This window comes from Protopterus annectens, chromosome 5.part0 (genome assembly GCF_019279795.1).
Source record: "Protopterus annectens isolate FY-2018-M chromosome 5.part0, PAN1.0, whole genome shotgun sequence".
Taxonomy (NCBI): domain Eukaryota; kingdom Metazoa; phylum Chordata; order Ceratodontiformes; family Protopteridae; genus Protopterus; species Protopterus annectens.
This window is the reverse complement of record NC_056735.1, coordinates 450,852,488-450,868,524: the sequence shown is the minus strand read 5'-3', so window position 1 is coordinate 450,868,524 and position 16,037 is coordinate 450,852,488. Positions and strand designations below refer to the sequence as shown.

Below are 16,037 nucleotides of genomic sequence, written 5' to 3'. Positions count from 1 at the left end.
ATAAATGTAGACACAAACACCAAACTTCTGGGCATGACCATTGATGACTAGCTAAAATTTGACATGCAACATACACCAAGCAATCAAAAAAAACTAACCAAAAGCTAGGCCTGCTCTACCACAACTCTAAATTCCATGGGTCTATATTAGAACATCCAAGTTTCAAAACTTAGAATGTTCTAATATCGAACCCTATTCAGCGAAAGCTGAACACATCAAACATACAGAACAGCAAATTTTTTCCTAGGGAAAAAATTTGCTGTTCCAAAACACATACACAAGCACATCAAACAAACAGCAATCCGCACACATACACCTAAAATCTTACACCTAACCCTACACTAAACTATACACACACCACCAACTATCCACTTATCTTAACCCTAACCCTAAGGTCCGTCACTACTGCACACTTGCCTCACCCGTGCTCTAACCCTAACTCACCTACCCCGCCCTAACCCTCACGTCCACACAATCGCACACATACTTAACCCGCACCCTAACTAACCTAACCTGCACTCAATCGCACACTTACCTGAACCCGACCCCTAACTTTTCACTACAGAGCTGAGAATACCGAAGCAACAGAAACAGACAACCAAATTCTTTCTCTAGGAAAAAATTTGGTTTTCTGTTGCTTCAATATTTTCAGCTTTCACTGAATGGGGTTCGATATTAGAACATTCAAAGTTTTGAAACTTCAATGTTCTAATATATACCCAAATTCCTCTCTGCTAAATCCAGGCATTCCCTTGCACAAGCATATCTTCTTCCAAGCCTCCTTTATGGATCACCTGTACTCACCAACCTCCAACCCTGTCTACTCTCCAAGTTAGAAAAACCCTATAATAAAATTGACAAATTTGCAGCCAACTTACCCAGTCCTACCCACCATTGCATAGCCCTACACAAGCTACAATGGCTTGAATTCCCCCACCTTCTAAAACTATCCCAACTACAACTAACCCATCTCATACTAAATAAACCCACTGCCTGTCCTGCTCTCACCAACTTAGTTTCCTACTATTCCCCCCTTGCTCCTTTCGCAGTTCTGAGAAACTCCTTGAAACATGTACCCCAAAAATGAACATAGGTAATCTCCTTTACAAATCATCTATAACTAAAATCTGGAACAACCTCCCCCTCAAATCTATGAAACATCACACAAACTAACAGCTTTAAAATGCAACTAAAACACTTCCTCCAGAACAGTTGGTTAATGCCCTTGTCAGCATCCAACCTGACCACTCGCTGACTCTTCCTAATTTACCTAATCTCAAAAATTCCTGACTGCAGCTAATACCGTACTTCCCATTGCTATTTTTTTCTTTCTTTCTTTTTCCTTGTCAAATCATATATTATCCTTGCGTGATATCTCTGTATACATCAGTAATCATGCTTACTACTGTTTTTTGTCTTGGTTATTATACTTTGTAATTTAATTGCTACACTAATCTGTGTAAGATGTTTAATATTACTGTTGGAGTTTTTCTCCTCGGGTCTCCGCTGAAAATGGGCTTGTGCTCACCTGGACCAACCCAGTTAATAAATGTGAAATAAATAAATAAACTTATAGGGCTAGACTGCAAAATAATCTGAACAAAGGGCAAGATGCTACATCTCGTGAGAAAATCACCACCAGGCTTTGCATATTAACAGACTGCAACCATGGAATGTGAATTCACAGAGCAGTACCATACACATGCTTCAGAAACATAATGACAGTTCAGAACAACCATAAATAGCAGAAGCAAAAATTGGCAGAAAATGCCAGAAAGTATCAATATACATTTCTAAAAACCGAGTGCCCTCGTTACCGTCAAGATTCAGGAATATGCAGAGAAGTAAGATGGGAATGATCCCAATGTTATATAATACAAGCAAAAGCAGAGTAAGGTGGTGAAGACTTCAGCATCAAATAAGGGTATTTCTGAACTAGCTCTCTAAACATGAAGTTATAGATGGATACTAAACAGACTGGGAGTTGGTGGAAGTTGTGTGCTAAATGTGTCCTCTAAATATGATGGTATGCAGCTTTTGGAAGAATCCCAATACCTCCATCTGGGTTATTCCAGTGCCATATGCAGTGCCCCACTGCCACCTACCATAACCAACACAAATGCCTTGCTACCATATGCGGCCAGCTGGGAATCACAATTTTCTTAACATTGGCCAAGTGCCATTTGGTCACTGAAGGCCTCTAATGAAATGCCCAGGTCACAGAGTCCTGCATGCCACTGAATGCACTCAAGCTACATTCAACAGCAATGAGGATGCAGAAATATATACAAATAGAAAGGAAGACCTTTTGATGGCAGAATATGTAACCTATGTGCAGATACTAGGAGCAATTTCATAGGACCATTTAGTTTCTCAAGTATGTAGCCATCCACAAAAGCACCAAACACAGCCAGAAACCAAATCCACAAACATAAGCATAAGCGAACATAATTTATCAATGCAGGTGATCACCGCACCCATTAGAGGGTGACTAATGATACACATCATAAACACTCCTATATCTCAGCTGAAGAAAAATACAATGAGGTTCACTGTTAGAAAACTGAGAATACAGACTCTGAAATCCCAATTCATGTGCTTCAATACATCTGTGAGAGGAATCCAGTACATACTACAGAAAACAACCCGGAAACTCATTGTATGGGCCATGATTACAGCAATGATTATAGCCTCCAACCCCAAGTTACAGGAGCCCTATCACCACAACCCCAGGCAACAAACCAGAGCATCAACCAAAGTAAGATGACTGCACTAAAGAGGATGCTAGATAGGCCAATTATGAGCATGCAAGAGGGTATGGCAGTTCATTATATACAAGCATGACAGCAACACTGGTTGAAAAGTTATTACTATGACATTGCCTGTACATAATCCAGAGAGTAACAAAATGTATTCATCTGGGCTGTTGCACTGACATTACAGATACAGTATACAGTGATCAGTGCATGCCCTGTTTACCTGTTGCATCAAGCATTGCCATTATTTAAACCACATGTGAAAGACTGCATGTAGTACAATATGTGGCATAGGTAACTAGGCACAAAAAAGACATAGTGGAACTCACAGCAGACAAAGGGCATTGACACCAGACTTCAGAGGCAGATCTTGAAATGCAGCCAAACTGTGGTGTGACAAAGGCTGGTAGATTTGTAGAACTAAATGCAACGCCACAGATATCTATATCCAAGGTCAGCTGATCCTCTGTCCATGGAAAATCAGAAACTGCAGTGAGCAAGCTGGAACTGCACCACTTTGTGAACATGGCACTGGTTACCTTTTACACATTCATCAGCAAGAGGGTAAGGTGGAAATGTACCAGTCATGTACAGAAAAAGCATATACTTGATACATTTGCAGCACTATGTCACTTGTTTTGCAAAGTCATCAGCATTTCAATGCTGATGTAATGCATAGATTCATAGATTGGTACTAGGCTTCTAAGCCTAGCAAAGTTTTCATGAAAGAATAATGATGTCCTGCATCTGAATAGGACATCAAGAGTCAGGCGCTTATAAGCTACCACTGTCCATAAGGGACATGGGTGCCAGGCCCGGTGTAAATTTCCTATTCTCCATCCACTGGTCTAGGTTGTTCTTAAACTGGATAATAAACAAACTCAGCTCCACATGAATGGGAAGCCTATTCCATAGGAGGGGGCAGTCTCTGGGACACATCTGTCTCTCCAGCATGTTCTGTTTAAGTCAGACAAAATTCAGGTCCCTAGACCTTGTATTTCTAGTACATTTTGACCTATGCATATGTAGGAGAGTCATAATATGTATTCATAATACGCTATCATGTATACCCTAAACCAGCATTAGGAATGTGAGAGATGGTCTGTATTGGATCCAGTAGCATAGCTAGTGCAGGGCAAATGGGGTAACTGCCTTGGTCACAAAGTGTTGGAGGAGCGATCAGCCAATTCCAATCACTCTTTAATGAATACCAGCTTTTAAGAGCTGGTACTGCATTTATGGTCAAACCTGAGCAATATGACGCTCTGTGTGTGGTTTAAACTGCAGCAACTGCTTGTTACATTTTTAGCAAGCAGTTTGCTATACTTTAAGAGAGAGAGAGACTTTTTTGTAGCACTCCATCTGAGATTTTGCTCTGCACTCTCTTGATCTTGTACAATATTCGGTTTATTAACCCTGAACACCTTGTACATTAAATGCCAGCTACTGCAAAAAAGGGGTGGTTATAGAACTCCTTTTTTAAATGATTACTAAATTATTCCAATACAAATTAATTAAGAGTATCTATGGATGGTGAAAGGCAGGATGTCAGGATAACGTTGTTAGACTGTATGCATTTCCTGATATATGGCAAGTGGGATGGGCACTCTGGCTGATTTTTTTTATTTGAATTTAGATGTGATGCTGTCATCATTTACTTAGTTGCATTTGCTGTATACTTCCAAGAGTGATGGTATCAGTTTCATGGATGCTACTTACCAGCTTTGTTTGCAGCAACATATTCAGCACGCTATGACATATGACAGTAACCCCATCGGCCATTCACAATGAAGTACATGAATACCAGTACAGATTCAGGTTTTCTTATTTATTCTTTGTGCACTGGGTTTACTAGAACTCTGAGGATTTTGTACGTAACATGCAGTACAACCCCTGCCAAACCACTCATTTATTGTTACATTTCACTTGTTAACTCTTGAAAGGACTTGAAATCTTTGCTAGATCACTACAGTAAATTGTGGGTTATTGTACAAAACACAAAGCACCCTTTTTCTATCCCAGTATGATGCTACTGTATAGTTAGTTATTCCACCGATGCTGAGAACTGCTCGAGAGAAATTACATTTAATGAGCAGCTACTGGACAAATAAAGCATGCTCAGATTCTTACCCATAACAATATAGCACTGATTGATGTTTCAATGTGGATTATGCTGCACTTAATGACTGACATTGGTTTAATTACAATGGCAAACCCTGTAAAAGGCACGCAAAAATCACAGTACAACCCCCACACAAAATGCTATATTACTATAAAATCATGGATTATTTTTTAAGTAGATTATACAGCTCTGTTTTACTGCCTTTGTTTTGATTTTGTGATCTGCAGAAGAATAGTTAATTGGAAAACTTTTCCTGCTGGTAGGGTCATTGCTGCTGTTTAATTATGTTGACATTTGCACAGGTAACACACCATGACAAAATACTGAAAGGCACTTTTCCTCACCATCACTTTTAAAATAACATTTAGATCACAGTTCTTAAAATAGATTTGTATACCTGCTGTCATTGTATTTTCAAATGGCAGATGCTTGAGAACTCAACTGGTATTAAATTTTATTTCTTAATATCAAATAAGCCATACCTTGCATGCCACTGGAAATGCTCTGTGTGTTATTTGTCATATGCGTCACAAGGCTTGTTTAGGTGTACTTATGTTGATATGGGTTATGTTAGAAATGATGGCACATAGCATGTCTGTGTTTTAGAACAGAAAAAAAGTGACTTCTTGTGACCAGAGGAACTATATTAGATGACAGTCATCACCTTGCCTCTAACTATTCTCACTGATTTTATGTTAGTAATGTTTTCAGAGAATGTGCATTTGGCAGACCTGTACAAACATGTTCCATCATTTAAGTGTCATGGTACAGATGTGAGTATTGAATTTATTATAAATTACAATAAAAGTGACTGTTTGAAAACTGATCCTGAAATTATATTTCTATCTGCAAGAATAAAATATGTGAATAAGAACAGTGACTGCTCAACTTTGGGGAGCCTATGACTTATGCTGAATCAATAAAGATAATGGAAATATATATTGATCTTTCCTTTTAGGACATGTATCTTGTTATAAGTACATCAGTGTCCTATTGTTAATTAAAATTATGAGAACAGACCGTAAGAAGAATACTGAAGAAATGCAAATGTCTGCCATTTTTGTTTTTATATTTCTTCACTATACAGCAGTGATTCTGAATAAATGCAGTAGCTATATTTTATTATTCCTGAGAAGAAAAGTAAATGATACAGAGATGAACAAGTAGGCTTGTCTGTCTAACCTAATAATCATATTGCATTCAGCCAGCAAGGGAGATATGAGCAAAGTACAATATTACTTATTTCATTGCCAAGTAATATATAAAAAATAAAATACTTCATCTAATAAGCCACTAGAGGTTTGTGCAGGGTATAAACTGTAACAACCAGTTTGGTGCAGTTTAAAAGAAAAAATATTTCTGTGTGTGTGTGTGTGTTTTTTTTTTTTTTTGAAACTAAAACTAACCTGAGCACTGTAGCACTCTGGAGGGTAATAAAGTTTTTTTTTTTTTTTACTAAAATAATGAGATCAAGGAGGGTAGGGCAGGGAGTAGAAATGGGAACTGACCGGCTGTGGGGGTGGTGCTGTGAATCTGGCCACCTGGATGGTATGCCAGGAGAAGATGACTTTTTTTGGTCTTCACTTGAAGAGCTGGGGTGTGGGGTATTAGTGCACAGCTATGCTTCTGATTGACTCCATGGTAATATCCTAATCATCTGGCTCATCAAGCCTTAATGAGTACATATCTGTAAAGGCAGATCATGTAACAGACAGCTCATGGCACACATGCACAGGGACTACATTTACATCTTAATTTTACATCATAAATTTCATGCAGGCATAGCTTGTAGTGCTCTCAGTTGTTAACACAAACAGTGATAATAATTAACAGATCTAATATTTATTAACTGCAACCAGCAGTAATATACCTCCTCTCTAATAAACTAGGTGAAACAGTGCTAGTTCATGGCTTACACAGACTGGAATATCACATCAGTACCCTAGCCATACTAAGCAAGCCTAATTTGTGCAGAATGTCACTGAATCGTATTTCTGTACAGCAAAAGCAGTCTCTGCAACTACTGCCTGTACCCTCAAGCAGTTCATGGTGTTGTGTTATTTAACCATCTGCTCTCCTGTGAATATCACAAATACAGATGTTACACAGAGTCGAAATTTGCTTCTGCACCCCCAACCTATATATCCAAGATTACTGTAATGACATGCACACACTATGTGGTTACCCATGCAAAGCTTACAACAAGTACAGAGGTTAGGTGCAAGTACATTAACATGCTTGGCAGTTAGCTGCAACCTCACTGTGTGGAGAATGGGCTTGATGACACTGACTCCGGAATGTGTTAGACTTTATACATTTACATATCCATGTTAATGGGAAACGCTGAGGGTAAACATGCAGCCACATCAGCAGTAAATGCATGACTAAGCACCCATTACATACCTGGAGGTGCAATGAGAATGCTACCCTTTAACTAATTTCCTAGAATTTCCTGTGTGGTTTCAGGATCTCTTCTTGAAACCAGGAATTCTTTTTCCCCATATGGGGGGTGGGAGGTGGGGGGTGGAAGTGAACTGCTGTCCAGCAATAATGTTCACTACCAATGTGAACTGTACTGCAGGCCTGTCATACATCAGAGACAGACTTGTGTGCAGCCATGCCCCCCCCCCCGACAACACAATACAGTTCCACAGATGGTCCACTACTGATAACCACCATCAAATCCCAGAACTGTCAACCATGCTAAGTGCCACATTTAGGATGTCTTTCTCCATGGGTGTGAAAATATGCCTCAGTCAAGAAGAGAAGAAAGTGTTAGCATTCTGCAGTATAACATTACAGTGGTCATTTGGAGTAACTTTTAGAGATATTGAAGTGAGGATTCTCCAGATATGTAAATACTAAAGCCTGCATATAGCATCTAACCAGATGACAGCAATCTTTCCTTTAGAAAGGTAATTATTTGTAGAATATTTTTAATACCAAACAGGTGAGCATAATGCTTTCACAATCCCCAAGAGGTATCTGCTATCACTATACATCAACAATGGGTTGGTAGCAAAATGATACATAGCTGTTGCTCATATAGGCAATAACTAAACATGGTAAAACTTCAGAAACTGCGGGTCTAAACCTCAACTGATAAGCTGCATTTTGTATTTCAGTATAACACACTTGCCACATGGGTTAAAGTAGCACACCAATCATCCTAAGGAAGCTTCATCTGCACAGTATGTTGCTGAATCATGTTAGTTTTGAATTGCATTAGCATTAGAAGGAATGACAGAACAAGGAGGACTTGGCAATGGTGGGTAGCTAACAGTAATGCACAGATCCATGACTTGATGCAGATAATCAGACGTGGGATGCATATTCCCAAATGGCATTTTCATATCAAAATTTAAGAGCAGCTATAAAGAGAGCTTCACAGTCAAAGCATGTTGGTAGGCTAGCTGGCCCAATATGGGGCAGCAGGGAACACACACAGATGCTGTACCTACTTGGAAGTTTGAGGACAACAGTTCAGTGTACATCAGGGCAGCTTTTTACTCATTAGCTGCTCACTGAACTTAACCCTCTAGTGTTACAATGGTGACAAGGTCACAGGAAATCAGGTACTTCACCTCTTCAGTGACCTGTACAAAGAAAACTGCACAAAACTGTGGGAGTGGAGGGATCGAACTGCAATGAAACAAAACTGTGGGAGTGGAGGGATCGAACTGCAATTAAACAATTGCCTGGATTCTGTAAGTATGATAATGGCATACATATTTTTTCTGTTATAGTTTCAGCTACTTCACTCTTTAAACAAGTTCTCTGCTACCCTGCTAGCTGCCATCTCATTTATGGAGTTTGAATCCATATATACATAATATTGGCACTGTTAGTTTACATACTTCATATTTTTATTGGGCTGGTATGATAATGTGAGCTGGCATTCTACTCTGTGGAGACCATTAGCTAATAATTATTTTATCTATAGATTTTGAGATAGGAGGCACAGTACTGAAGGTTGTAGTTTATAAATATTGTAAATCTCCTAATTCTTCTCAATATTCATGCAAACAAATGAGAACGCCATACTATGAATCTATGTATTCTTTGAAGTAAACTACACAGCCACTGATGCATTTTATATATATAAAAAAAATATATGGTAAACTATCAGAAGGCATTTCCACTGTCCTGACATGAAGTTTAAACAGGAGATTGCACACACATGCTACAGAAAATACAAAATATCATCTCTAGATCAAATGCCATTAAGTGGTTCCAAAACAACCTTTTCTATACAATCTACACAAGACTGCACAGGAGAAACACTCTGGGATAGAGGACATTTTAACTCTAGTTCCTTAGGGGTTCATATTAGGAAAGTGTCAGTTTACAACTATGTACAAGTGATCAGGAGTGCAACTGTTTAGTGCTTGTTTGTACACAATACAGAACATGAACACAGAGACAGACAGAGACAGACAGAGACAGACAGAGACAGACAGAGACAGACAGAGACAGACAGAGACAGACAGAGACAGACAGACACACATACACAGACAGACACACATACACAGACAGACACACATACACAGACAGACACACATACACAGACAGACACACATACACAGACAGACACACATGTCCGGTAATGTAGACTAAGCATCCCTTTGCTTGGCAGCTTTCCTGACTGTATAATTTGGTTGATAGGTTAGCTGATTGACTGTGACAAGAGACCACTGTAATAGCAGAATTGGAGAATATGCCCTTTCCCCACTTTTGTGTGAACTCAGGAGATGGCGAGCCCAGTTCCACAAGCCTCTATCTCAAATCAGGGCAGACTTACACTGACAGCAACTCTTTTGGAATCTGGGTGGGTATATTTAAGAAGCAGTAAGTGTGTGTGTGTGTGTGTGTGTGTGTGTGTGTGTGTGTGTGTGTGTGTGTGTGTGTGTCTTTTCCCTTAACAAAAAATATTGATTATAAATTTGCATGCACCAAGGTTGTGACCTGCAGCATGAGCACTGTCACACTAATGTTGCGAGGCTGATCTTTTTTGTTGATTTGTGAGTGGACTTACTGTGAGGTAGAGAAACTTTATACATAAATATTATGCAAAATATATATATGTTGTATATAGACATAAGCATACACATTCGTATATGCTCCCAATAACATTCCAAACAGGCAGACATACATGCAGCCTGTGACAATATGTGGAGTAGGTGTACAAGTTTACTTATGTAGAGTGGCAGTCTTTACATGGTGAAGCAGATCTGTCGTTTTGTGCTCTGCCTTGCTTAGTTATACCTACTTATAGCAAAAGGTATAGGCAGCTATCTGTCACATTGCACATTCGCTGCTCTGCTTGAACTTTGCACAGTATGGCCATCTCTGAATAACCATTCTATGCCAAGTGTTAGTCAGCAAACTGAACTGCAATACTCAAAGGCCAACTTTACAGAGGCTGCATCCACAGACTGTCATGTTACATGCTTCTTTGGAGAACTGACAAGAGAGACCTGGTGTTTAGCTGTAAGCCTTAGATATGAAGTATATAAAATGTTTTGTAACTCAGACTACCCTCACACACTATGCAAGATCTCCTGCACAGCTTTGTACAGTTTGCAAGTGGACTATGAATCGCAAACTACACTGGTCTAAAGGAAGAAAATTTCTTACACTATCATATTTCTTAGAGATGATAAAGGAAAAAGTATAACAAATTGCACAGACAATACAGAAAACTATAAATCTAAGATGAGACCGTGACTGTGTTAGAATCTAACAGCTGCTATAGTGAAACACAATAATGCCACCACTGCAGTTTGCCTTAAAATCATTTTTCATACACAAAACTTGTGGTGATTTGCATTTAGAAATAGCACTTAAAACGAACATTAACTCAATTTATATATTTTTCAGTAAACTGGACAAACAGCATAATAGTCAAAATGATTTCACTGACTGTGTGCCCTCTTCAGAGTGGCAAAATAAACTGAATTTGAAGTTGTCTCAATCTGAGATGCAAATATTCGTGTCTTAGAACAAATATTCGTGTCTTAGAACACTAAAGAGTTGGAGAATGTTGTGTGCAGGGGCTTAATTTTGTTTGATAGGTAACAGAGGGCCAGATTCCAAAAGAGTTGATGTCAGAGTAAATCTGCCATGATTTTGAAAGACTTGATTGTTAACCACCTAAGTACACTGGTCCAAGGACCTTCTCAAGGTATGACGCAGGCCAAGAAGACAAAACACAATCACCAAGAATAGACTTAGAATGAGAACCACACCCTTTTGCTATCAGTAATGCAATCCTATGGAAATATGCAATGGCTGGTAAAATAATGCAAATAAAAAAAAACTTCAGTAAAGGTAGAATAATGTTATGACAATAATCAGAAACATGAATGAATCAGTAAAGCAAATCTGCAACTAAGCAATAATTGGTAAACGCAATGTGAGTGAAAAAAATACAGTACGTCTGGATTAGAGCCAAGATATATAAAGTAGGCTAGTGGAGGAAGGTGACCTGGAAGCTTTTCAGTCTTTCTACAGAAAGTCCTGGAGAGACCATACTTACAAGTCAAATAGGCCAAATAAACAGGAAAAAAGAAATAAAGGGTGGAAAGAAAGAGGTGGAGACTAGAAGTGATGGACACCACAAGGTAGCATTAGTGTGTCAATGAAGGGAAGGTTAAGAAAACACATTTTAGGAGGAATAGGTATAGGGATAAAAGAACCAAGCATAATCACTGAGGATAATCTAGGAAGATAAGGGAGTTCACAAAGGTACCAAGTAGAGGTAGTCAAACCCAAAGCACGAAACACAATCCGAAGTGGAAGCACCAGCAGTTTATTTAGTACATAAACGCAAATATTCACAAGGCATTTTTGTCCACAAGACTTTTTCAGATGTAACAAAGAAAAGAAAAAACTAGCTGTAGCATCCTTTATATCCCCCACAAGTCACCTTTGTGTGTTGCATTGGTTTCTTTGTCGTTTTGGGTACCTGGCCTCTTGTGTTTTTTAAGATAAGGGAGTTGCAACAGAGCTTATGTGACAGTGGCTTGTTATACCCTAGTTGTTAACTGTGACTATCAAAACAATGACATTGAGAAATATTAGTGTTGTGATCCTTAAAAGGGTTACAAAAGTTTGCCAAACTGGTAAGTGAGCTACTCTCCTGTGGGATTTTGTGCTAAAATTTGCTGTTAGTTTGGCAAAAACCCTTTCAGACACAGAAAAGTATAGGTCTAGCAAGGAGATGTAATCTGTTTTTCTGAGTGTGTAGTTAGAGATTTTAAAGAGCACTAGAGCTCACTTGGTAATTTATATACAAGGGTCTTTAAAAGAGCAAACGCCCTACCTTCTACCACGAAGTTAGCTGGATCTGCTGATAGTAACACAATGGAGTTCACTAATTAGGCCAAGATGAAGGAGTCTACATATTTTATTTTCAATCTTTAGAGAATGAGTATGCATTAATTAGAATGCAGGCCAAAGATTGGAAGGGAGTATTCCAGTATAGGCAGAAGGTTACCTATAACAATGGTTTGCCAAGTTTCTTTCAGTAGGAGATGGGATATTTTGTAGGCTACTTTTTAGCTGAGACTGTACCTCTGATGAGGTACAAAAAAAAGTGTCTGATCGGGTGTCACACCTGGGTCTATATTACCTTATCAAACGATGAAAAGAGGGAACGTTCTTTCATCGAACCGAAAAGGTCGAAACCACTAAAGAGGGAAGACATGGAACAGCGATTCTTTTCCCAGGGAAAAAAATTGCTGCTCTGAAAAAAAAAAAAAAAAAATTCAAACACAAAATGAAGTGGGGGACTTCGTCCCCAACACACCCATACTTAAATATACAAACTCCAAGATTGCACCATAGTGGAGGAAATGGCAAAGTCCCAAAGATGGCCCATCGATTTTTTTCCCTGGGGAAAAAAAAAAAAATAGTCCGTCTCTTCGCTCTTTCGGGGTTTTGACTTTTTCCGTTCGATGAAAGAGCGTTTGCTCTTTTTATCGTTCGATAAGGTAATATAAACCAGTGACACCTATATACCTTTATTGTGCTCTGTCATGTAAAAAGTGTAATTCTGGGTCAATAATGAGTATAGGAAAAGATGAAGCAAGTTGCTTACTAGTTTCAAGCATCATTACTATAATTTATGTTGTTTCTAAGGAAAACGTACTAGTAAGAAGCCAATTCCAGAGAAGTTTGAAACAATTTTGCAGATATTCAGTTATGGTAGATGGAAAAGGAGACAACCTTGTTATAACTAAACCATATGCATAAACAGTAATATCCAATCTGGGGAGTTCCCATGGGAATTCACTGATAAATAGGGACAAAGGGAGAGAGGCCAGAACAGATCATGGGGTATGCTCAGGTTAGAGAGAGAAAAGGGGCGTTTTACCATGTTTATGGGGCCAACAGTAAATGTTTTGCTTGTGAGGAAGTTCATTAACTAGGAGCAAATCTCAACAGAAAATCTATCATCTTTTAAGTTAATGTGTAGAATGTTATGACCTGCACTTTTGAAGGGTCTTTTCAGGTCTATGAACAAAGTGTCTGCCAATTTCCTTTTCTCCTTGTTGGAAAAAATATTGGTGACAGAGTAAATAGCTATTACATAAGACTATCAACTTTTTCCTTAGGTTGTTTGCCTCTACTGGCCTTTCCTGCCTTGGGTTAAGATTCCTACATTTCTAGTATGCATTTTTTTTTATTCAATAAAATTATATTAACAGTTTCATCCTATATTTTACAGATTACAGATCTCAGATATCAGTACTATGCAAACTCTATGAAAGTCTTTAGGGGTGGTTTGCCTACCAAGCACACATTTGTTAAAACAGTTCACTAGAGAAATCATTATACATTAAAATCCCCATATTCAGAAGTTTGACATTTTATATGACAAGAAATCTAATAATGTTTTAATATAATCGCTGCCATGAAATTCTTAGTAAAGATAGCAAATAATTTATGATGGGAAATATACCCAAGTGGCCATCATTTCTAAGAGAAAATAACTGAACATCTTGACAGGCTATGTTTTTTTATACGGACGTATCGTAAAGATGCTAGTAAAGCACTGTAAGACAGGCATTAGTCTTGCACTGGGAAGTATTTCACTGCTTAAAGAAACAGAGGGACAATGACAGGCACATGTAAGTAGAACATAAATATTAAGAGTATTGCTACAAGAACCCTCTGTGAAGAAACAATATTCACAAACAGGTGTTTTCTGTTGATTACCCTTCAACTTACTGGCATAGCTCTTTGTCCCAGTCCAGTGTATGGATGTTAAAAAGTAGCGTTCTGCTTGCATTTGTCACATCTGTGCAGTGAACACCATTGTTTTTTCCACCTGTCAGATTCTGAAAAATCAAAAAGAAATGGCAACAGTGCAAACATTAAAATGTTCATTCTTAGAAGGGTCACTTCTAAAATCTTAATCATTTGTGGCTTTTAACTTCAAAAATTAATCTGGTTTACAATTTATGATAGGAAGGATATACGATTTCTAATAAATTAACAATAAATTATTGAAAAATTATGTACAGTACAAGAAAGCTCTACGTAGGCATACATACCCATATTAGCCAGGAGTCAATTGTTCCAAACAAGGCCCGATCATCCGATACAGCTTTTCTGACTTCTTCAACATTGTCTAGTAACCACCGAAGCTTTACAGCACTGAAATAGGTACTGATAGGAAGGCCAGTTTTATCCTGAAAAGAACAATTAACAAAATTATCCTGCAGTAAAACGGATATCCATTATGACCAGATCTATTTTCATCATGTAAAATAATGCACAGAGCCAAGTCTCATTTTTGTTTAAACTGGAATAGCAGTGGAAAAAAAATCCTGATGGTGCTCCTTCCCATACTGTTTTTCCACTGTCACTGTGAAGCATTTATATAATTAACTCCAAAATTCACTGGTCTTTAGAAGAAAGGCACACTCTTTACAAGAAATTTGACTAACAAATATGTCCTTTTGACAACCATAGAGAAGAAATGCACTCACTCGAGGCACTCCTTAAAATGGAGAACATCGATATCTGTGCAGTGACCGAGACCTGGTTCAAGGCTCCAGAGAGCACACCTGCACTACCAGGCTATAACTCATACCACACTTTATCCACACCTCCAGGCTAGTTGCTCAGCATAATGCATCCGAGGTTATCAAAGTGCAACTAACTCTGGGCAAAACTGCAATCCAAACTGTAGCTTGCTACAGATCCCCCACCATGCCCCAAGATTCCCACTCCTCTTTTCTTGATGTACTGGAAAATATTAGGGTTCAACCAAACACCCTAATAATGGGCGATTTCAACTACCCCTCCATTAACTGGGAAAACTACTCGTGTACCAACTTCTTCACACAAAGCTTTCTGGAATTCATAAACTCCAATGCCCTAGATCAACTTATCCATGCCCCCACCAGGGGCAACAATATCCTAGACCTAGTCATTACCAACATGAGTGACCAGTGTTCCACACTTGAAGTCAACTCCTCGTTGGTCCGATCTGACCATAAGCTAATCACCCTCGATATCCACATCCCACCACTGCCCCCCATTAAGGAAACCATGGTAAAAAATTTCTCCAAAGCCAACTTCATTCTTCCTAAGACAGAAGTGGTGAACTTCATGACACCCATGCAGATGGACAATACAGTTACGACTGTTGAATCTTACACAAATGCACTCTATAAGCACTTACACGAGTGCATGGATTGTGCTATCCCAAACAGAACCAAGACACTATCCTCCAAAAAAAGGAAGGCAATCTGGTGGTCCCCTGCCATAAACAAACTGTACAACAGAAGGAAGAAATTGTTGCAAGAGAGTGTAAAATCCCATGAGTGGAGGAGCTCCCTGGTCAGCCTCAGTAAGAAGCTGAGATCCCTTATAAGATCCTCCAAAGCTAGCTACGAAAACAAAATTGCCACTGATTCTAAGGACAACCACAAAGCATTCTATAGCTATGTCAAGAATCTCAATGGCAACACCCAGATCAGCTCTGAGTTACAGCACAATGGCATGAAAATTACAGAACCAACTGATATTGCCCACATCCTGGCAGATAGGTTAGGCTTAGTGCTAACTTTACCTCCCCCACCCCCTAAAGGGCCCATATCTATACAGGAAGAATGTGGAGTACCCATAATCACAACTATGCAGGT

The 16,037-nt window shown here is 38.8% G+C and overlaps 1 protein-coding gene across 3 annotated transcripts in view; it reads right to left on the bottom strand.

Annotated features, from left to right (window-relative positions):
• The window catches only part of GK (glycerol kinase), a 609,816-nt gene that overhangs the window by 403,303 nt on the left and 190,476 nt on the right, over positions 1 to 16,037 (bottom strand). For all 3 annotated transcript variants that reach the window (XM_044072382.1, XM_044072384.1, XM_044072383.1), the window contains exons 6-7: positions 14,439 to 14,576; positions 14,113 to 14,222 (exon numbers count right to left, since the gene is read on the bottom strand). In XM_044072382.1, the coding sequence (XP_043928317.1) occupies positions 14,113 to 14,222; positions 14,439 to 14,576 (248 nt within the window). The remainder of the gene's footprint in view (positions 1 to 14,112; positions 14,223 to 14,438; positions 14,577 to 16,037) is intronic.